General features: G+C 42.4%; 1 protein-coding gene and 1 non-coding gene across 2 annotated transcripts; one reads left to right on the top strand and one right to left on the bottom strand.

Annotated features, from left to right (window-relative positions):
* Window positions 1–14,537: 14,537 nt before the first annotated feature.
* On the bottom strand, window positions 14,538–14,609 carry trnae-cuc (transfer RNA glutamic acid (anticodon CUC)). Its single transcript has one exon. It is a non-coding gene; the product is annotated as a tRNA-Glu (tRNA).
* Window positions 14,610–17,838: 3,229 nt separating this feature from the next.
* LOC145362433 (putative G-protein coupled receptor 139) lies at window positions 17,839–22,617 on the top strand. The gene is made up of 2 exons (XM_080218463.1): window positions 17,839–18,061; window positions 21,626–22,617. The coding sequence occupies exons 1-2, from the start codon at window positions 17,839–17,841 to the stop codon at window positions 22,615–22,617; spliced, it is 1,215 nt and encodes a 404-aa protein (XP_080074589.1).
* Window positions 22,618–24,130: the final 1,513 nt, after the last annotated feature.

Below are 24,130 nucleotides of genomic sequence, written 5' to 3'. Positions count from 1 at the left end.
TTTATATTTTTCACATTGGCTTCCAGTGTGATGAAAGCAGAGCTGTGATAAGCTGATGTTGTTCAGTGGATTTACTGCAGTAAGGTTTATGTCAGTTCGATGCAAACATTGGTGTTTGAATGTGGTCAGTTACAGTGAAATTTAATGCAGTGGAAGGGAGCCTACTCATTTTTACAGGAGGAACCAGCAAGGGAAATATAAATATGAATAATTGTGCAACAGGACTGATATTTCTCCCTGCTGTTCAAATTGGCACAAGTATTGATCCACGATTTTCAGGGTCTACCCTCGTGCTGTGTTCTGTGGTGTAATGGTGAGCACTCTGAATCCAGCGATCCGAGTTCAAATCTCGGCGGGCCCTTGTTTTAATTTGCAAATACAGATGATGGATTGGCTGAAAGGCGTTTCGTTTAAATTTATCACCAAGTCCTCATCGAAAGAAAAATTTGACAGCCCGTTCAAGTGCTGTTACTCAACTCAAGGGCAATTAGGATTGATAGTAAATGAATAAAGACAATCTCAATAATGGACCTTTTCCTCACAAGTAAAAGCAAACTTTCTGACAATTCTTGTGCCTGAAACTTTCGAAACGTCGAGTTAATATGTAACAACTAACGCATTTTTACTTGCGGGCCAGTGGCGCAATGGATAACTGCAACTGACTACAGAGCTAGGCGATTCTAGGTTCGTACTCCTGCTTGGCTCAGTACGGACCCTTAAAAGGTGTTCACAAGTTCCTTGTTACTTCCGATGGAAAAGGTATTTAATACCTTCATACTTATTCAGACAAATGCCGGCAAGCATATTTTCAACTTCTCTGGAGAAAGTAATGTTAGGAAATTGCTAATGAACAGCAACCGACTATTTTAAGTATTTTTTCGGGAAACAAATCATTTAATAAGATTAGGATATTAAATAAATGCTAACCTCAAATACATTTTAGACAAAATTCAGCATGTCTTAGAGAATGCACACTATTTTGTCAAATTTTTCATAAAATTCAGCATTTCTGACTTCATACAAATCATACAATATTTTGTATCAATGCATTATTTAACACATATGTCTTCATTATGAATTGAATATTTCTGAAATTGAACATCGCTGAATTGCAACCATAACTGACCAAGAGAACCAATCGAATCACCGGGTAATATAGATCACAATTTTCAGATTTACTATCGTCAGCTTTTAAACAAAGTCACCTTCATTTAAATGGAGGAGAATCAAGAATTATCTGTTAGTGACCCTTGAGCGTTTTTTATTATGGACGTGAAACATTCAGGCGCATAAATTCCGGCCCGTTACAGGAATATCCAGTAGATCCGCACTGAGTCTCGATTCCCTCATCTGTCTGAGTGGCTTTTCCTGTTTCTTAGAGATGAAAAACGATTTTAAAAAGATTCTTCTGTGAAATGTTCGCCATTTCCTCTAGTTCACTTACAGTATCACTTCTATTTGTCTTTTTGAGCTCACACTACTATCAGATATTTCAGATGGTGATTAACCATATTAGTCTGCTCCTATAAACCCATTAAATTCTGTTGGAGAATGAACGGGATGGGAATAAATGCTCGGTATCAACATCGAACATTCCCGTCAGCGCACCTTATTTCACAGAAGGTATTTGAGGGTGAAATCAGAGCAATGATAACATGTCTTTAACATCGAGGTTCGGATAATGTTGAGCAGTAAACTTAAATTTAACAGTTTTCCCTTATCCAACATGAGAAAGCTTAATGAACATTCCTGCCCGGTTTACGGACCGGGGACCTTTCGCGTGTGAGGTGAATGTGATGACCACTACACTACAGAAACAGCTGGAGGCATAACAGAGGAAAACTGCCTGTCTGCAATGTTCAGCTAGGCTGTGTCAACATTTAAAAGCGTTAGTCTCGCAAATATCTAAGGGAGCAATGATTTCTACCCGTTCATTAATGCATCATTTTCATCTTTCTTCCAATAATCATCCGCATTTTGTAACATCAGCGCTTTGGAGCCTGTCGCACTCTTTTTTCTTTGCTCTTTAAATGTGACATTTCCAATTCAGATCCTAAAGAGGAAATCTTCCTGATGCTGATTCCGACAGAACTGGTGCAGACCGGGAAGTAACACAGGATTGTTGTACAGTAATAAATCTACATTCCCTGAGCGCGAATCGAACCGGGGTCACGGCGATGAAAGCACCGAATCCTAACCACTGGACCACCAGGGAAGTTTGGGCAAAATTTATAAAATGATAATTGATCCATGAGCCACCTGCCTTTTGTTTTATTTCTGTTTTTTTTTCACCAAATGCAACTTTATCCTTCACATTGCCATGTTTATATCTCACACAAGTGACTGTTTCAGTCAATGAAAGCAGTGATTCCTGTTAGCTGGAACAGGAAATGGACAGTGAGGTGAAATAGTCCCGCAAACTGCTGATGTGACACTTTCAATTTCCAAAACCCACCAACCCCATCACTGTGGCTCCTGTGAAACTTGGAAGGTAACACACGGCAGGAATTCATCACGGAGGGTAACGGGTACAAGTCATTTACCAAACGCTATCATGTCGCTTCTCTTCCCGTTTCTGTCGCTGCCTCTCATGCAGCTCCCTCTGGTTGTCCAGCTCCAAGGTTAAATTAGCCATGGAAATGTGGAGACTGTGGGAAGGCATTCGATTACCCACCCCAGCTGTAGATTCGTCAGCGCAGTCACAGTGGGGAGAGATCATTCTCACCTGCTAACAGTGGGCGATTCAGTGATGGAAAAACTATTGAATGTCAAGGGGCGGAGGTCAGATTTTCTCTTATTGGTGATGGACATTGTCTGGCATTTGTGTGGCGCGAATGTTACTTGCCACTTGTCAGCACTTGCTAGCCCAAAACATATAGCCTAATAGAACGTAACATACTGCGGACTTTCGAAATCTGAAATAAAATCAGAAAATACTGGGTGCTGTCGGTATTTCTGGCACTATCTGCAGAGCGAGAATCAGAACGAATGTTTCCCGTCCAGATGTCACATGGCAGACGCGGACATGATGAGTGTGGGCTCCTGCCATGTGGGTGTCTGAGTGGGCTCTTTCCGTGCTCGATAACTCTGTGCCTTTTTTTCGGAGCCAGTCAGCAGAAAGCCATCCCGCCGTTTGTACCTTCAACAGATCAGGATATTTGACTTGGTCAAAAAGAAGCGAACAAAGGGCTCGTCTGGGATTTGAACCCGGGACCTCTCGCATGCTAACGGTTTAAGATACCCTAAGCGAGAATCATACCCCTAGACCAACAAGCCCACACGTCAATCAAGAGCAAAATACAATTATTTAACTTTCTACAAAGTAGTTCTGACACCTCGAGTGAAAGTCGAAGCTGGTGAAACCAAAGTCACCGCATCAGCATTTGTGGACTTTAATCTCCAGCAAAATATCCGTCCAATATTTTTATCTCGACTGTTTGCAACTGGGGGCTTTTGTTTATAAAGTACACATGTTACAGTCAATAATTTTAACTCAGCGACTTCAATATTTAGCAACTCTGATTCTGCCTTTGATATTTGATCACTGTTGAAAGGTGTGGTCTGTCAGACAGTTAAAAGATCTGGAACATTATAAGTACAGATTGATGACGTTGTTCACCTGGGAGATCTGCGGGTTTGTGTGAATGGGGAAGGATTGGACTTCATCCGATATTAATATGAGTAAATTATGAGTACATGTCAAATTCCCCAACAGTGACAATCCTTAACCTCAGTGAGGCATTGGACTGTATTGTCACGTTCACTGTGAGTAAATTTTCTCTGATGTTCAACCCCATGTGTTGCCCTGACATTGAATCATTGATTATCACCATGTGTCAGATTATCTATGAGCCCGGCGAGAGGCTCATTCTCTGTGGCTCTCAGTGCACAGCAATACACGGCGCTGCCTGTCACCTGCTAATCCTTCATGGACAAGTGAAAATTGTTTTGTTTTAGGTTGAGATCCCCGCTGAAGTTTTCAAAACCCGTTGTTTTTAAACTTTGCTGTTTTTCTGGGTGAACTCCAGCTCTCTATTCTCCCGGCAGTGCCGCCTCTCAAACTGAGACTTTCTCCATTCTGCTTTGTTAAACTCACAGTTACTGCTTCCTGAATGAAAACTGCTTGCAATCGGTCGAGGTCAAAAAGTTTAGTGTTCCATTCATGGAGATGTTTTCTTGTCATTTTATTCAGAAATGAGTGATAATTCTGTCAAAACAAATGGTTAAATTTGACCTGTTACCATCCAGATTTGACCTTGTATCACCATTTCTGTCGGCAGCGTTTTGCATCATATCACTGTCTTTCACTATCTGTGTTTGTTCTTGACCTGCTGCTCATGTGACATTTCCAACTCGGAATCAAAAGTGCAAATCTCACTCCACCGATTCTGGCCGAGCTGCTTTGGACGAGCAAGTATTGCTGGTTTGTTTATAAAAAAAATCATTAAATCTGAATGTATCAAAGATAGCCTGCGACCCTGAAAGTGTCGAATCCTAACCACAAGGCCATCAGGCCCATCTGCCTGATTCTCCCAGATACTGATTACAGGAATGTGTACAGCGCCAATTGTCGGCACTCACACACTCCTTCCTGTCTGCTGAGGTTTGAAATTGTTTATATTTTCACGGTGGCTTCCAGCGTGGTGAAAGCACAGCTGTGATAAGCTGATGCTGTTCAGTAGATTTACTGTAGTAGTGTCTCTATCAGTTCGATGCTAACATTGTTCATTGAATATAGTCAGCTACAGTGAACTGTAATGCAGTTGAAGGTAGCCTACTCATTTTTACAGGGGGAACCAGCAAGGGCAATGTAAATACGAATTGGTGTTGGCCATAGACGGGATTGGACAATGGGACTGATATTTCTCGACGATGTTCAACATGGCACAAGTATTGAGCGACGATTTTCAGCCTGCTGCTGTGGGTTGGGTTCTGTGGTGTAATGGTGAGTACTCTGGATTTTGAATCCAGCGATCTGAGTTCAAATCTTAGCTAGACCTTTCTTTAACGTGGAAATGCAGGTGATTTGTTTGCTGAAGGGAACTTCGTTTAATTTTCTCACAAAGTTCTCATTGAGTGGGCTATTTGTCTGCCGATTGACTTTAATGGTGCTGATCAGAACATCGAGTGCAACTATGCTGAAATGGATCAGGTAATATTTAATTAAAACACATAAGCAGGATCTGGCTCACCGCATGCAAGTGTGTTAACCTGTATAGTTCCACAATGAATGCACTGACAGATGTAATAAACTGCACAGTCCGAGAGATTTTCCACGAGAAGGAACATGATTGCTCATCGTGTAGACTGGATATCGACCAGGAGAGAGAATTAGGCAGCGTTTTCATTCTTGACTTGAACAAAACTGTTCATTATTATTTGATGCAGAGACTACTTAACTCAGCATGAACTGATTAAACCCATTTATTGTCTTTTGTACAATGCTCATTTCACTACTTAAAAAATCCACGATTTAATTCTCATTATTTTTATGGAATAATTTAACAGGGAACATGCTATACACTCTGAGAGTGGAAACACATCAGAACCTATGAAAAAAAATCTTAAACACATGGTGCACAATAACTTTGCCAATGTGTTTGTTTTGATTAGCACAATCCATGTATAAAAAAAAAAGATCACTTAATTGTCTCCCTGGAGCCTGACGCCAACGATAAATGTGGTAATCTCTGAGTACAGTGGAGAAGACAATTGGGGACTTTGATCGAAATGCACTCATCACCGAAAGGTCTTCTGTTTGCCATTTACTATCCCGTCATTGCTGCTATTGGCGTTCCGGGTAAAGTCTAACGATGAATTATTCATTATGAAAATCATTGTTTATCCCTCCCGCAATTCTATTTTCTTTTCCCAAAATGTTTCTCTACAGTACCAATATTGTGGGATTTTTTTCTCAGTTAAGTTGACAATCTTCTTCTTACCTGCTGTGATTTACCCTATTTTGCTGGAGATTCACCTTCTGCACCATGACAGTTTTCATCCTCCATTTTAATCATTACATTTTTCCCTCTGCCTGGCATAATTACTCGACCTGACTGGAAATACAATTAGTTGTGCTCTCATTGAACATGAAGAGAACAGAGAATACAAGGCTAGGCGAATGGAAACACTATGGGTACCATTATTCTGGCCGTTTGGCAGCAGACATTATCAATATAGTGAATGACAACGTGCATCACAAACAATGTCTATTACTTAAAGCGTAAGGAGCAAATTTCCTGACGTAATTAACGATTTGGGTCTCATGATTGTGTATGAGTTGAAGCAAGCTTATTGTAATGTGTTGTTTCTCGCTTTTACCGATATGTCTCTACATTATCTGCATAACTTACCCTCTTTAACAATATACTATATTACCTTAACCAGGGTAATGTTATCACTTCAATCTTACAAGTTCGCCTTCTTTCTATTCCCAACTCATATTGTCGGTGAACCATTTGGTTGTTCATGCTGTCACTGTGGCTGCATTACCACAACACTATCCTCATAGTAAAGTAAGTTCTGGTATGATTTGTCACTGTGACTGTGGGGACATTGCCGTACTCTAAATGTAGCTCTGTTATGTTGTTGAGGCTGTTAATGAATAGTCACAAATTTATCCCGATGTGCGTGTTTTTTGTTGTTTTTATTGTTTTGTTGCTTGCAACGGGAAAGACAATCCTCTGTAAAGTTGGTGTTGATTTTCTTTTAACGTTTTATTTAGACAGTGTCTCAGGTTATTGTTTTTATTCCAGAAATGAAATCATAGCCAATGCAAAACTCCATGTGTGCTGAACTCTTGGAGTAGATCTGAAGTCCACTACAATTTGGCAGTTCTACTGACTGAATCATGTTGTTAACTTTGCAAGTAGATGATATTTATTCACTACTCTCAACCATTTTTTCAATGGTTTCAATGAATTAGTCCAATGAATTGAGTCCAAAACCATTCTCAATTCAAAGCACGTTCTTGTGTTCTAAATGAAATACATTTCCAGTTTTCTTCTCGCATTTGAGGGACTTGACATGTTTGTACAATGAAAATTATGTGATGCATTTCTGCTATATTAATATATATTTAATATTAATAGCCGTCGGATTTGCCAATGACTTGGTCGTGTCTTCTCTCTTCTCTATTGGTGGGACAAGACACAAACTGATTGTATTTCCTGTAGCTGATCAAACAGTGAGGTTAACATTCAATATGTTTTTTTTCTGACAGTTCAGTGCAGTATTGAAGAAATGCTTCATTTTAGGAGTTTTTTTTTAAATCAGTGAATCAGAGGGTTCTTCAACTAGGATTGCCAATTCTGATCTCTCATCATGTTTGCTTCCTGATGCTTCAATACTATAATGATTTTCTCTTCTATTTTTCTATTTTGCATATTCATTGAGATTATTTTGTCTACAACACAGCAAATTTGGCAGTGATTGTGATCCTAGCCCGTGGAAGATGCGGTCTCTCTGGATGTATCACTTACTATATGATATCAATGGCAGTCACAGATCTCATGGTCATTATTGCAGCTGTGATATTAAACCGGATTGCCCGTATTTATTTCCCATTCAGCTTCCTCTCCATCACTCCGGTCTGTAGTCTCAGTTTTGTGATAATTTATGGAGTCAGAGATTGTTCTGTCTGGACAACAGTCGCGTTTACCTTTGATCGATTCGTTGCCATTTGTTGCCAGAAGCTGAAGACGAAATATTGCAGCAAGAAAACGGCGATGAAGGTTACAGGGACAGTTTGTGTTCTAAGCGGTGTTGTTAACACCCCCTGGTACTTTACATATGAGCCGTCATTTATCATCGACGGCATACCTTGGTTTTGTAATGGAATAGCAATACTTTATACGTCACTAATATGGATCGTATTTGACTGGACTCTTATCATTTTAACACCTTGTCTCCCATTCATTCTGATTTTATTGCTTAATGTGCTGACCGTCAGACACATTGCAATGGCCAATAGAGCCCGCAGGAGACTCCGGGCACAGAGCAATGGAGAGAATCAGAGTGACCCAGAGATGAAGAAACGGAGGAAGTCTATTGTTTTACTCTTCTGTATCTCGGGGAGTTTCATCCTGTTGTATTTGTTATTTTTTATAACTATTCTCTATGTTCAACTTGCGAATGTTACATACTCCTCAGTTTCTGATTCCAGCAACTTAGCATACATGCTGGATGAAAGTGGGACTATGCTTCAGCTTTTGAGTTCCTGCATCAACCCTTTTATTTATGCAGGGACTCAGAGTCAGTTTAGGAAAGAATTAAAGAATGGGGTAAAATATCCCCTGATACTCATTGGCAAATTATTTAATTAATCAATTCAATGTAATCCACCTGAATTGCATATTAATATCAAGCTTTAGCCCTGATTGTCTATGGAAGGCCATGCATTCACTCCCATATCCACTGTGGCATATTAAGGCACGATATGTAATAAATAATGTATAACTTGTCTAAACTGTTGTCAGTTAATCCCCAATCCATTGTCTGAACTAACTGGCGTCAGGCGCTTTCCAGGAAGCCCTGAGAGCCCCATAGTTACTCTACATTCACGTAGAGACACAGAGTCCGATTATTAACTGTTACTGGCTTACCAGATTAAAGAAATATGAATATCCAGCTTTGGTATCAATTAACCCGAGATGATAGAACATTTTCTGAAATTTAACGAAAACATGTCCTCAAACTCTGGCATCTGCGCACGAGGCGCTTTTCCCCGTCCAGATTCCTGGGCCCACAAACATAGAAGACAGGATTTGACACAAAACAATTGATAAAGACTAAATGCAACTAGTTCAGCTTCCATAAAAGAAAAGAAGTACTCCGGAAGGTGAAGATAAAAACATAAAATGCTGGATAAGCACAGCAGGCCCGGCCTCATCTATGAGGACAGAAACAGCGTGAACATTTCTAGCTCACATGACATTTCTTATTTTTCCATTCGGACATGCTGCCAGAGCTTTTATGGTTATCTAGTGATTTCTGTTTTTACTTTACCTTCCATTAGGGATATTGACCAACAATGCCTAAATATCCAGGGTATGGGAAGTTATAAAATGAAGGCAACAAAAGTACATATTTGGAAATATTAATTCACAAACACATCGTTACAATGTTTCAACTGTAAGGAGAATCTTATCTCCACGATGTCCAAAATGTCAATTTCGTCTGATAGCTGCATGATACAACAGTAAAGCTGTTCTCTCTTACTTACAATCAATCTTAATCTATTCGTTCACAACAGATTCATGGAATGAGATAGGCCTCTTTCCAATTTGTGCAACTTTTAGTAAAAGGGAGCCGAAATTATTTGCATGAGTGCAAAGGAGCCCTGGTGACTTCCTGTATTGGGTCTGATGGCAGCAAGCGGCTTCCTGTATGGAAAAAAAAGGAAAGCAACGATGTACCTTTTGTGTTTCCAAACAAGGCTTTCCTGACGACACAAACAACATTCCCTGATGTGATTCCAATATTCCTGATTTGGTCCAGGAGGAAACAAGCCAGGTAAATGTGCATCCCACTGCAACGGATAAGATGTATGTTGAATCCAGAATGCCTTTGGTAACTTGATTGCATACAAATAAATTATCAATGCCCTATATATCCTGTTCCAATGTGTTTGGAAGTATCCTGGACTGGATTGGAGTGGCAGTGATGAGCTTTTGAATTTCACAGAGAGTTTTGCCGCATGGATGATGCTATGGACTTGGTGACTTGCAAATGCTGCTCTGATCCATACTGATGTTATGACTGGATACGTCACATCCGAAGATGGGACTTAGAATGATCGATCATAACATTGAAGAGTGTGACAGAGGTTACTGATGAACATACCAAAAAAAAGTACGAGAACATGCAGACATTGGGACCAGAAACAGAAGTACGAAACTTCAGCCCTTTGAGACTGTTCTGCCATTCAATCGCATCATGGCTGATCTCTCCCTGGCCTCCCCACTTCACATCCCCAATGTTCCCCTTGTCCCTTTTTACGTCAAAAATATATGTATCACCGTCTTGAAAGCCGCGGAGCAAGTGCGACGGGGCTCGAAGTAGATGAAGGCAGCTCACATGAGAGTCGAGATTTCCAGTGTTACTTTGAAAAGTGATTAGTTATTCCCTTGATCATGAAAGTAGCAAAAAGGGGCATGTTTGATAAGCTGATGGTAGTGTTTGTTTGTACAAGGAACGCAGGAATTCGTTTGCGAACAATCAGTTCGAAAGAGAAATGGCATTTTGAGCTTTCTTGTCAAAGGTTTGGCGTACAGCAATAAATAGGTATTATTGCAGTTAATAGAGTTTATTGAGACCGCATGTGGAGAATTCTGCGCAATGCTGGTCACCATATTTAAGAAAAGATATTCTTGCATTGCAGACAGTGTGGTGAAGGGTCACTAGGTTGCCCCGTGAGCTCAGCTTTATGCTTTGATGAGGGGTTGTGTAAATTGGGCTGAAATTCTCTTGCGTTTAGAGGAATGAGAGGTGATCTCATAAAAACCTGCTCCATTCTGAATGGGGTCGAGAGGGTGGACGCTGAGAGATTCTTTCCACTGGGCGGGAATCTAAAACAGCATCAGCAAAAAGAGCGTTTAAGGCAGTATGGAGCTTGTACATTCTCCCTGTTTATACATAGGTTTCCTCCCGGTACTGCGGTTTCCTCCCACAGCTCAAAGATGTGCTGGTTAGGTCGATTGGACTTGGCAAATTGTCCCTTAGTGTCCAAAGGTGTGTAGGTTAGAGGGATTAGCAGGATGGGTGTGTGGGGCTGCGGGAATGGGACCTTGATGTGGTCTCAGTCGGATAGTCGTTGCAGAGTCAGACGGGCCGTATGGCCTCTTTCAGCAGGGCAGTGGTTCTATGAGATCAGAGGAATTTACTTCACGCAAAGTGCTGTGCATCTTTGAAACTCTCTCCCAAAGAGGGTTATCGCTGCTCCTTCATTGAACACGTTTCAGACTGTGATGGGGCAAAAAAATACGGTCTGTCTGGGAATTAAGGGATATAGGGAGCTAGTGGGAAAATGGAGTTGAAGCCCAAGATCGGATATGATGGCATTGAATAGTAGAGCAGGCTCGATAGGCCGAGTGATCCATTCCTGCTCCTATTTATTGTGTTCTTGTGTATGAGAAAAACAGTAATTCATGTTTTCAATAAAAACAGATTGCTCCAGAAGTTCTCAGCAGGTTGGGAAGTCTTGTTGAAGTTGTACAAGACATTTTAAGGGCACATTCGTAAAACAGTCTGCACATTCTGGTTATCCTATTACGGAAACGATATTATTAAACTAGAAAAAGCGCAGAAAGTATTTATTAGGATTTATTAGTACTTGACGGATTGAGTTATAAGGAGGGACTTTTTTTTCTCTGGAGCGTAGGAGGCTGAGGAGTGACCTTATAGAGATCTATAAAACATTGAGGGACATAGACAAGGTAGATAGTCAACATCCCTTCCCAAAGGTAGGGGAGTCTAAAGCTAGAGGGCTTAGATTTAAGGTGAGAGGGGAGAAATCCAAAAGTGTCCAGGTGGGATTTTTTTACGTCATATAGAAAATTCCAGGGGTGGTTGTGGATGCGGGTAAAATTTTATCTTAAAAAAAAATTAGATAGTTACATGAGTACGATGGGGATAGAAAAATATTGGCCAAATGCGTGCAATTGGAATGACTTTAGGGGTTTAAAAAAGGATGGCATGGACAAGTTGGGCCGAAGGGCCTGTTTCCGTGCTGTTAACCTCCATGAGTCTATGAGCAGGTCTGGCAGCAAACATGACGAGAAAAACAGAGTTAAGTTTCAGAATCCAATATAATGTTATTTAAAAAAGTAACATCTTCGAGTTATAACAATTTGCACAACATCTAGACAGGGAATTGAATTAAATCCAGGCAACGAATGTCCTGAATTTAAACTACTGCTATATTCCTGTAGTAAAATTATTCAGGAAATTTAGCTGTTATTTGAAAGGCTGGAGGCTTGATCGCACCATGAGCCGCACAGTTTTCCTCTATTCCTGCTTCTACTTATATTCCCAACATAGACACACTGTGTGTCCTTCTGCAACAAAGAAACATGATTCAAGCTTTGCTGGTCTCACTGTTATTCAGTAAGTTGATATACAAATAGATCTATGAATATTCATTTCAAATAATAGAAGAGCTATTAGGTTATGCTTTGGTATATTTCCAAACTATTAGAAACACTGTGTTCACAGTAACTGATAGAAGTTGTTGCTGTGATTGCAGATATAGAACTGCAACCCACCACCACACCGAGTGAATCCACTGTCTGTTTAAGTGTTGATCAGTGAAAATGCCAATCATCCTCTGTGACATACAGATACCAAATCAATAAGTAAAAGCCAATCAAAATAGAAACCAGAATCAGCCAATCTTTCTCTCTGCTTTCAAACATGTTGTTATTTTCTGTACCATTTGCCAGTGAGGTGAATGAAAAAGTGAACACAGTCTGTGATGTAAAAATGTGCTCACTCCTTCTGGGAACAAAATCACATTGATGCACAGAGCAACACACACAGAGAGACACAAAGACGGACAGAGACTTGAGGAGATGCAAACATCCAGAAATCAAGGATGTCAACAATTGGTTTCAGTCTTGTTCAATTTCTGGCTGGAGTTTAGCAAGTTATCGCTGATGAGCATTAATGACGGAATCTGAAAGTGAAACAGGAAAAAACAAACTGGAATATTTGGAAGGATTTGATTGCATTGAACGAAGAATTAATTCTGCAGTCACCTAAAGGAATGAATGCTGAGCAGAGCAGTGGGTGAGGTTCAAATCTCCGTGAGAAAACATCAGTTTCAAATCCACTTTCACTGCTGTTTTGATTGCAGGTCAGGAAGTGAAGCTTTATTGCTCTCCTCCAATCCGTGAAAATGAATATCACTTATTTCCCGGCAGCAGGCACCAATCTCAGTCTCGCCTTGTGTCCTGTCCTTTCTCAAGTAAAGACTCGCAGCAAATTCAACAGGAAGCCATATTCTCCCATCTGAGGAGCAGACGAGGTTAAGGACAGTTTAAATGGAGCCGGCTCTTCACTGCAGCTCATTGTGTTTCTGACTGGAGATGGTTTTTGTTTGCTGCACATCTGATTCGGTGACGATTTCTTCATCGCCCATCCCAACTCCACTGATTTTAACATGTTTCAGTATCAATGCAGTGAAATGACAGGATTATCACATCTCCCTATGTGGTAGTGTGGTCGAGCGGCCTAAGGCGCTGGATTTAAGCTTCAGTCTTTCTCGAGGCGTGGGTTCGAATCCCACCATGCCAGAGAGCAGTTGCACGCAGGCGTGTGTGTGGTCTCGTTTTTTTTTGACAAACACCCTTGCAAGAACGGGATATTGCTCTTGACTCATCGATCGAGATTTTCGCCACACCATTGCAAAAAGAAAAACTCACCGACCTCCTCAGAATACATACAGGGGACAACATTAGAGTCCCTTCCTTCTCCAGTACGTCCCCAGAGTGGAGAAGCTACGGCATCTTCTTGGGAACCTTCAGCATGTAATCGATGAAGACAAATATCTCGCGAAAGCCATCTCCACCCCCCCCCCCCCCCCACTTTGCCTTCAAAACACAGAGCAACCTCAAACAGACCATTGTTCACAGAAAACTACCCAGCCTGCAGGAGAACAGCGACAATGACACCACACACCACCGCCACGGTAACCTCTGCAAGATGTGTTGGATCATCGAAATGGATGTCATCATCAAACGTGAGGACAGAATCCGCCAGGTAGACGATATACACACATGTAACTGGGCCACCGGGGTCTACCTCATCCACTGCATGAAAGGATATTCCGTATCATGGTATATCACCCAGACCATGCAGACGCTACGACAACAGATGAATGGACACCGCTTCACAGCCGACAAGGCTATTCCATTCCTGTCGGGGAACACTTAAGCAGTCAAGGGCATTCAACCACCGATTTTCGGGTAAGCTTTCTCCAAGGCGGCCTTCAAGACACACCACAACACAGGATCGCTGAACAGATCTGATAGACAAATTCCAAATACAGAGAACGGCTTCAACTGGGATTTTGCGTTCATGAAACACGATTTGTAACCCCCACCTTTTGGCATGGGCTTGCAAAATTCTAGTAACTATCCTGGCTTGAGACAATTCACGCTGCTTTAACCTGTCCTTATCCCCCTCTCCGCTTAATCTCACAGTTACTGCTTCTGAGTGAAAACTGCCTCTTCTTCACTGGAGGGAGGAGAGTTCCTGCTTAATTCAATGAAAGTGTTTTCTTGTCATTGAGCACAAGATTTGGACCCAGATCTGCGAGATATTTGTGTGAGTAGAAGGAATAAATTTTTCCCCATTAACAGCCAAATTTTAACATCAGCATTTTATATCATCTGCGCTTTGTAGCCTATCGCTCTCCCTTTTTTTCCGTTCTTTTCATGTGACATTTCCAATTCAGACGTAAAAGAGGAAATCGCCTTGATACTGATTCCGACAGAACTGGAAGTAATACAGGATTGTTGTACAACAATAAATCCACATTCCCTGAACGGGAATCGAACCCGGGCCGCGGCGGTGAGAGCGCCGAATCCTAACCACTAGACCACCAGGGAAGCTGACGCAAGCTTGTAAAAAGATGAACTTACCAATGAACCGATTTCTATTTATTTTATTTCAGACTTTTAAATTCACCAAATACAAGTTTCTCCTTCACATTGCCATGTTTATATCTCACACAAGTGACAGTTTCAGCCAGTGAAAGCAGTGATTCCTGTTAGCTGGAACAGGAAATGGACAGTGAGGTGAAATAGTCCCGCAAACTGCTCATGTGACACTTTCAATTTCCAAAACCCACCAACCTCATCACTGTGGCTCCTGTGAAACTTGGAAGGTAACACACGGCAGGAATTCATCACGGAGGGTAACTGGCACAAGTCATTTACCAAACTGGAAAGCAGGGAAAGCGAATGTATGACACACGGCATTGAGAGGAGATGGAGTTTACAGATGACAGTACAAAGAAACACAGATATCTTATCTTCCTGATCCAGTTACTGATGACAGGAATGTACACAGTGAGAATTATCCACTGTCACACTCTCCTTCCAGCCTTGAGCACGGAGTTATGTTTTGAAGTGATTGAAGACTTGCTCCAGTAATTCAGGGTTTTGCTGAGACCACATTTGGAACAGTGTGTGCAGTTTGGATCCCCTCATTTTCGACAGAATCAAAGCAAAATCTGCGGATGCTGGAATCTGAATCAAAAACAGAAAATGTTGGAAAATCTCAACAGCTTTAACGAGAAAGAATAAATAGCACTAAAAAACTGAAACATTATTTCTCCTGATCCAGGAATCTGAAACACGGGGACACAATCTCAGGGTAAGGCGCTGATGATTTAGGACTGAGATGTGGAGAAATTGCTTCACTCAAAGGCGCGTGAATCTTGGGAATTCTCTACTCCAGAGGGTTCTGATGTTCCATTATTGAACACATTTCAGTTTGGGTTAGACAGATTTATGATCTATCCAGGAATGAATGGAAACAGGGATATGGAATTGGAACAAATGTTCAGCCACAAGTTCATGTTTCGATTGTATTTTTTTTAAAGTTTAATAGTATAATGGAAGCATATATATAGTTATATGTAAGATGTTTGAAATCAATCGTCATTAAATAATGTTGCTAACAGTAGATAACAGTACAGCCGAGAACAATTGACAACTTTTTTTATTGGCACCCACGGACCCATTGCCAACAGGCAACTGTTTACCTATGAATGCTGATGTTGAGAAAATAATAAAATTCCGTCCCCGGGTGGTCTCGAACCACCAACCACCACCACGTCATCAGGTGAGTAGAATTTTCCACTCACCTGACGACAGAACAGTGTTCCGAAAGGTTGTGGGTTTACTCATAAATAAACGTGTTGGACATTAATCTGGTGTTGTGAGACTTCTTATTGTGTTTACCCCAGTCCAACGCTGGCATCTCCACATTATGGCTACAGGGGATGTCCCAGAGGATTGGAGAATGGCCAATGTTGTTCCTTAGTTTCAGAAGGGTAGCAAGAATAATCCAGGTAATTACAGGCCGGTGAGCCTTACATCACTGGTAGGGAAATTATTGGAGAGGATTCTTCGAGGCAGGATTTATTCCCACTGGAAATAAATGGACGTACTAGTGAGAGGCAACATGTTTTTTTTGAAGGGGAGGTCGTGTCTGACGAACTTGTTCGAGTTTTACGAGGAAGTGAACAAAGATGATTGGTGATGATACGTGGGACAGTGAATGTTGTCGACATGGACTCCAGTAAGGCCTTTGACAAGGTCTTTCATGGCAGACTGGCGCAGAAGGTGAAGTCACATGAGATCAGAGGCAATGTGGCAAGGTGGATACAAAACTGGTCAAAGAAGTCAGAGTTTAACAGTGGAAAGGTATGTTTCTGAATGGAGGGTTTTGACAAGTGGCGTTCCTCAGGGAGCAGTGCTGGGACCATTGCTGTTTGTAGGATATATATAAATGAGTTGTAGGAAAATGTAACTGGTTTTATTAGTAAGTTTGCAGATGATGCAAAGGTTGGTGGATTTGTGGAAAGTGATGAGGACCATAGAGGATACAGCAGGATATAAATCAGTTGGAGACTTGGGTGGAGAGATGGCAGATGGAGTTTAATCTGGATAAATGTGAGGTAATACATTTTGGAAGTTTTAAAACAGAAAGAAAGTATACAGTAAACGGCAAAACCCTCAAGGCAGATACAGGTACATAGGTCACTGAGGTGGAGAAGGTAGTCAAGAAAGCATACGGCATGCTTGTCTTCCTCAGCCACAGGATTGAGTTTAAAACTTGGCAAGTCATGTTGCAGTTTTACAGAAGCTTAGTTAGGCCGCACTTGGAATATAATGTTCAATTCTGGTCGCCACGCTACTGTGGAGTCATTGGAGAGGGTACATAAAAGATGTACCAGGATATTGCCTGTTATGGAAGGTTTTAGATATGAGGAGAGTTTGGAGAAACCTGGTTTGTTCTCACTGGAACGATAGAGGTTGAGGAGAGACCTGAAAGAATTATCCAATATTATGAGAGGCACGGACCGAGTAGATAGAAGTTTTTCCCAGGTTGGAAGAGCCAATTACTCAGGTTCATAAGTTTAAGGTGTGAGGGGCAAGATTTAAATAATATGTAGTCAGATATTTTATAGAGAGTGTGGTGGGCATCTGGAACTCGTTGCTGGGGGTGGTAGTGGAAGGAATATGGTAGTGACTTTTAAGAGGCGTCTGGATGAATGCATGAATAGGATGGGAATGGAGGGGTATGGTTCCCAGAAGGGTTCGTTTTTTTCCCTTTAGTTGAGTCGGGTAGCATGGTCGGTGCAGACTTGCAGGGCCAAAGGGTCTTTTCCTGCGCTGTAGTTTGCTTTGTTCTTTGTATTTCCAACTTTTCATACCTCCCTGACCTTCAACACCTCATCTAGGCTGTAAATGTTCTACTTTGGTTATAAAAATTATTGGATTGAAGGGGGTTAAGTGAAGCTGTTTGTTTAATGGCTGTAATTGATGTGAGTCTCCATGGATATGATTAGTGTGCCTGGGGGGTTTCTCCTCTTCTATTAATAAGGGATTCCGTTCAATCTGTTGTCCCATTGAATCAGCGGGAGCGACAACTCGGACACTAACAGAGATCAGCGGCTGTGGAGAGAGAGGGAGGGAGAGGAGAGATCAGAATCTGGGAACAATGGATTAGAATCTTCCAATAACGGATGAAAATCTGGGAACAATGAACGGGAATGTTCCAACAATGGATTAGAATCTGTGAACAATGGATTGGAATGTTGCAACAATGGATCTGAATATGGGAACAATGGATTGGAATGTTCCAACAATGGATCAGAATCTGGGAACAATGGATTGGAACGTTCCAACCAAGGACAGGAGTTTATCCTATTGGATATCTTGGTTTACTGCAGATGAATCGTGGATAGCATTAGCTGATCGGATTGAATTTCTACTGCACGCGATTCAACACTTTTACTATCCCCTTCTAGCGATTGTTGGTGTTCCAGGTAAGTCCCTGGCTGGAATTGAACCGGCCCGACTGCCATGAGAATCAGAGCAGGCAAGGGGTGGGGAGGGGCCGTGGGGTGGGAGACTAGGAAGGTCTGTTGAGCACGGGCGGGATTTTACAGTTTTGGGAAGAGTGAGACTGTAAAGTCCCGCCCCCTGTGTGCAGTTTCTCATTCTAGACAGGCTGTTTCTTTTTCTAGTCATTTACTGTACTCGGTTTGCTGCTCTTGTTGTTTCTGTTAAATCTCTGTATCCAGTTATTAATTCTTTCAGCAATTGACAAATGTCTCTGGGCCTATGGGCTAAGATATCGTCTGTGTGCTGTGACTTTCCATAGACCTATGGCCTCAAACTCTATTTTTTTGGTGAGGAAAACATTGAGACCGGATCCTTAAACTCTCTACATGAAACACCAGTTCACTGCTGATCGCCCACCCAGTCACCAGCACACACAATCCATCCACAGAACTCTTTTTACCCTCTGCAAAAAAAAAACACTGCTAATAACCCATGCAGTCACCAGGCTGCAGCATCCGTTGCATTTGTCATATCTGCACAGCAAGATCTCACAGAGAGATCTTTCATGTTTTGAAAAGTTTGAAGTTTATTCATTAGTGCCACAAGTCAGCGAATATCAACACTGCAACGAAGTTACTGTAAAGACCCCTTGTCGCCACTCTCCAGTGCCTGTTCAGGTCCACAGAGGGGGAATTTCGCATAGATACCACCTACGCAGTACACATTTCAGAGTGTGGGAGGAATCAGGAGCACCTGGAAATAAAAGAAAAATGTCCCTGCTAAAGGGAAAAAACTTCTCTCCCGATCTATGTGCCACATCATTTTGTCCAAATCACTCAGGACCCCCCTCCTTCCCTGAACTGAAAACACTCCCCACCACCAACAACTACACCTGCTCCCCCTCCAGCCGTCTCTGCCCGAAGGTAAGAAGAAATGAGCCGAAGCAGCTTCTCCTCATAGCTGAAACTCTCCAGCCCAGGCAGCATCCTGGTGAATCTCCTCTCCACCGTCGCCAGTGTAATTGCATCCTTCCTGCAGTGTGATGACCAGAGCGACACACAACACTCTTGCTCTGATCTAACCAGCATTTTATACACTTCCACCATAACCTCCCAGCTCTCGTATTATACGCTGTGGCTGCTAAAGATAAGTACCCTACATGTCGTCTTAACCACCTCAACTACCTGTCTTGCTGCCTTCAGTGATGCCCATTTATACAGTCCACATTCATTCTGGTCCTCTGCACTTTCTCACACTCTTCTGTTCATTGTTCAATTCCTTGCCCTGTTAGTCCTCACAAAATGCATTGTTGCCTTCAGGGATCCACATATATCCATCACAAGTTCGTTCTGATCCTCTGCACTTCCTCACTCTCGACTGTTTATTGTACATTTCATTGCTTTGTTAGCCCTCCCAACATGCATCACCTTACATTTTTCAGGTTTCAATTCCATTTGCCCGCCTGGCCAGCCTGTCCATTACGGAGGCACAGTGATGAGCACTGCTGCCCCACAGTACCAGGGACACCTGTCCGATTTCTGCAATATATTGTTTCTATGAATCTATGAGTTGGTTGGTACATGTCCTCAGTAGAATTTATTTTTTTTTCCCGACAGAACAAGGTGGTGCGTTGTTTCCTGAATTAGACTGGCTGCTTTTGTGGAGCAGCAGTAAGTGTAAACAGTGTCAATGTGTTTGAGGTTGGTTTGAGTGATGGACTGGGATTTATTCATGAGGATTTGAAGTTGCCTGCAGTCTTGGACAGAGCATGAGACATTCCAAGCTGTGATCCAACCAGAAAGAATGTTTTCTATGGTGAATCTGTAAAGTTTGTGAGAATCGTAGCTGACATATCAAATTCCTTAGGCCTCTGAGAAAGTAGAGGCATTGGTGGGCTTTCTTAACTATGGCATCGTCATGGAGGGAACAGGACTGGTTGTTGATGATCCCCACCCCTAAACACTTGATTCTCTGGACCATTTCAACTTCATCCCATTGTTGTAGACAGGAACATGTACTCCACTCTGCTTCCTGAAGTCGATGACTATCTCCTTTGCTTTGTTGATATTGAGGAAGAAATTATTGTGGTGCCACCAGTTCACTAGATTCTGTCTCTTCCCTTTTCTTGGTGTCATCGTTGTTTTTGTTTGAGATCTGACCCACTGCAGCGGTATCATCAGCAAACTTCGAAATCAAGTTGGATGGGAATTTGGTCACACGGCCATTGGCATATAAGGAGTGTAGTAAGGGGCTGAGGACACAGTTTTATGGGGCATCGCTGTTGAGGATGATTGTGGAGGAGCTGTTTTGACTGACCTTATTCATTACTGTCTGTCAGGTTCAAATTGCAGAGGCAGGAGCCTAGCCACAGACCATAGACTTTGTACATGAGTTTTGTTGGAGTAATGGTGTTAAAGGCTGAACTGTAGTCGATAAACAGGAGTCAGTGTTACAATGTTGACTGTAAGACAGGAAGACGGTGTCTGTGGACCTGTCGCAGGGATAGGTGAACTGTAGTGGATCCAGGCAATTTGGGACAATGGAATTGATTCATGCCATAGCTAACCTCCTGATGCATCACATAATTTGAATATAAATTTCACTGGACAATAGTCATTAAGACAGGCTGCTTCTTTTTTTCCCTTTGGTAGTGGCCTTGGTTTGACTTTTTCTTACATGGTGCATAGATCAGCAACTTTCGTAATGAAAGAGGACTCACTGATCTCCAGAGGTCCAGTAGGACATAGCAGGGCAGCAGCAAATACACTGGGCACTATGGACCTTAGCTATATACTGAACCCTGAAGCTTTAGTAACAAACCCTAGTAGTTGTGTTCTGTGCCATTCGAGTGTAAGATTACTGTTTCTTCCAATGTTGTGTGAACAGCGGACACAATGCTGTGGTCTCCACTCCAGGATACAGTCCCGGGTAAATATATTAGTGATTCTGAGCTCTCGAGGCATCAGGATCTCCCCCTGTTAACTGTTAGGATTGCCCAGGGGAAAGGGTGTAACCAGCACTGATTGGTACCAGCTCTGCTGCAGGGGTTGTCTGTGAGATGTCTGACAGACAGCAGGTTACCACCTACAGGACTCCACTCCGGGATTTTCTGTCAGGATTTACTCCCTCAGCCTACTCACCCTCTGAATCTGCCACAAGGTGGAGGGACTATTAACCTGCAGCTGAGTGAGGGTCAATGTTGAGGACTCCCTGGAGAACTCTCACCCAAATGTATATCATTTTGTGGCTACCATGGAGCAGGACAGTGACAAACTGGTTAGCCCTGCTGACTCACAGCATCAGGGACTTGGGTTCTATTCCAGGCTAGGGTCACTAACTATCTGGAGTTTGGACCTTCTCCCCACATATCTGTGTGGGTTTCCTCCAGATGCCCCACTTTCATCTCACACTCCAAAAGATATGCTGAATTTAAAAATAAAATTCTGTGTGAGTACTTTTTTAAAAAAAAATTCTGCCCTTTCATAGTCTTAATGGTAATTTCTTTCACTGAATATTATCTAATTTTACTCATTATTTCCTGACAGTGAACATAATCACAATTGTGACGTTGACGAGCAGAAACTGTGGTCTGTCCAAATGTGTCATTCGTTACCTGGTGGCCATGTCAGTGGGGGATCTGCTGGTCGTTATCCTCGACCTGATATTGAGACACATTCCCATTGTTTATCAGGAACAGTTTTATTTCCTGCGCTCCCTCCCCGTGTGTAACATCCACGCCGTCCTGCTTTATGCAGCCACTGACTGTTCTGTCTGGTTCACCGTCACTTTCACCTTTGACCGATTTGTGGCCATTTGCTGCCCCAAGCTGAAAAGTAAATATTGTAGTGAGAAATCCGCGGCTGTGGTTCTGGGAACAGTGACGGCGCTGAGCTTTTTAAAGAACATTTTCTGGTATTTTATGTTATTAAATACATATCAGCTGGTGAATCTCCCCTGGTTTTGTGATTACTCAATAGATGTTGTGGAATCTCTGGTCTGGACAACAATCGAGTTCCTCCATAACATACTAACCCCGTGTGTCCCATTCATCCTGATTTTGCTGCTCAATGCTCTCACCGTCAGACATATTTTAGTGAGCAGCAGAGCACGCAGGAGGCTCTGGGCTCACAGCAGTGGGAAGAATCCCAGAGACCCAGAGATGGAGAGTCGCAGGAAGTCCATCATTTTATTGTTTGTTATCTCAGCAAATTTCATTGTCTTATGGGCGACATTAATGGTTTATTCGATATGGATTAGAATGTCTGATTTCGGCTATCAGTTGGTATGGTTAGACCTTTTTGTTATGGAATTGGGCTTCATTCTGCAACTCACAAGTTGCTGCACAAATACTGTCATTTATGCTGTGACGCAGACTCACTTCAGGCAGCAGCTAAAAAATCTACTGAAATATCCTCTTACTGCAATTCTTCAACTCAATACACCCCGAGATGAAACTACAACCACAAGGCCTCTGACTATTCCTACTGGACATTCAAACTGTAAATCACCAAACAGCCTCACAAGACCGAAAGAGTGACAGATAGAGAGAGGGCAGTGTAAACAATAGTTAGAGTGATAGAGAGACAGAGATTGACAGAGAGTGGGAAAGGTACAAAAACATGGAGAGCACTGGAGTTTGAAAGAGTTTCTAACAGCTACTGGGAAAGAAACAGGGAGACGGAGAGAAAGAACAGACAGAGAGAGAGAGTCTCGCAGAGCGAGAGAGACAGGGATCGAGGGTGGAGGAAAAAGGCGAGGGTGATATACAGGGAATGAGAAAGGGAGACAGAGGAAGACAGATTGGAGTTTGTAATAAGAAAGGGAGAGGGAGACGAAGTTGAAACGGGAGACAAAAAGTGAAGCAGAGGGAAATAACCACAGATGGAGAGAAACAGAGATACAGAGACAGAGAGTGAGACTGAAAGAGTACAATGGACACAGCAAGGGTAAAAGACAGAGTTGGGGGGGGGGGGTAACAATCAGACAAAGAAGTAGACGGGGGACAGAGACAGAGTGGGAGAAGGAGACCGAGACTGAGAGGGGGCTGGAGAGGCCATCGAAGAGTATAGAGAGAGGGAGACTGGGGGAGAGGCAAAGGGACAGAGAGAAACATCGAGAGAGACAGAGACACAGAGAGACACACGAAATGAGACACACAGAAATTTAGAATGACCAATGCACCTAATCAGCACGACTTTCAGACTGTGGGAGGAAACTGGAGCACTCGGAGGAAATTCACACAGATACCGGGAGAATTTGCAAACTCCGCACAGACAGTGACCCGAGCCAAGAATTGAACCCAGGTCTCTGGAGATATGAGGCAACAGTGCTAACACTGTGACACCTCATCTACGGTGACAGTTTGGGCAAATAAATTCCAGAAGGACCTGCATAGCAGTGCAGTCCAAACATCAGCCCATATGCAGCTTTAAGCTTTATTACTGTTCACCTACCATCATCAATCGGAGCACCCTCCAGAAGGCTGAGTCACTAAGGTCTTAAGTTGGCTACAATTAGCAGAAACTTGTTGTACCCACAATGGAAGAGCCAGTAATCAGGAACTTTTTTTCAAAACTCACTCAATGACAGCCAATAATCTTTGACTGTGGACATAAGATTATCCTGTCCTGAATAAACTGAAGCAGTGAGTGCTGATGGGGGAAACCAAAAGGTCATTACAGCCTGAATTGCACCCATGGTGGAGTGGCAGTGAACATCTGATGGAGGAAGATTGCACATGCCTATGCCGTTTGAGAGTGTCATCCTGAGCCAGATTCACCGTCCCATCCTGGCTGAACTTCATCATGGCCACCCAGGAGTGGCACACTGAAGACCCACCAAGTTGTCATGTCTGGTGGCCAGGTATGGATACAGGCATTTGGTTGTGGGTCAGTGTTGGCAATATCAACAAGGGCAGAACTGACACCAGTCACTACTCTTCACACTTGGGAATGGCTGGAACGGCCGTTGACGTGGCTGCATATGGACAGTGCCGGACTGTTCATGTTCCTGATAATGATAGATGCTGATTCAAAATAGATGGCCGTTCA

Source organism: Carcharhinus amblyrhynchos, unplaced genomic scaffold (assembly GCF_965287045.1).
Source record: "Carcharhinus amblyrhynchos unplaced genomic scaffold, sCarAmb.v2.hapA scaffold_38, whole genome shotgun sequence".
In the NCBI taxonomy this organism is placed as follows: Eukaryota; Metazoa; Chordata; class Chondrichthyes; order Carcharhiniformes; family Carcharhinidae; genus Carcharhinus; species Carcharhinus amblyrhynchos.
The sequence above is the reverse complement of the archived record's forward strand: the minus strand, read 5'-3'. Positions and strand labels throughout refer to the sequence as shown.

Coding starts and splice junctions, on each gene's coding strand:
- LOC145362433 (XM_080218463.1), top strand. CDS start 17,839: ATGGATCTGAATATGGGAACAATGGATTGGAATGTTCCAACAATGGAT. Junction 18,062..21,625: donor AGCGATTGTTGGTGTTCCAG/GTAAGTCCCTGG, acceptor ATTTCCTGACAG/TGAACATAATCACAATTGTG.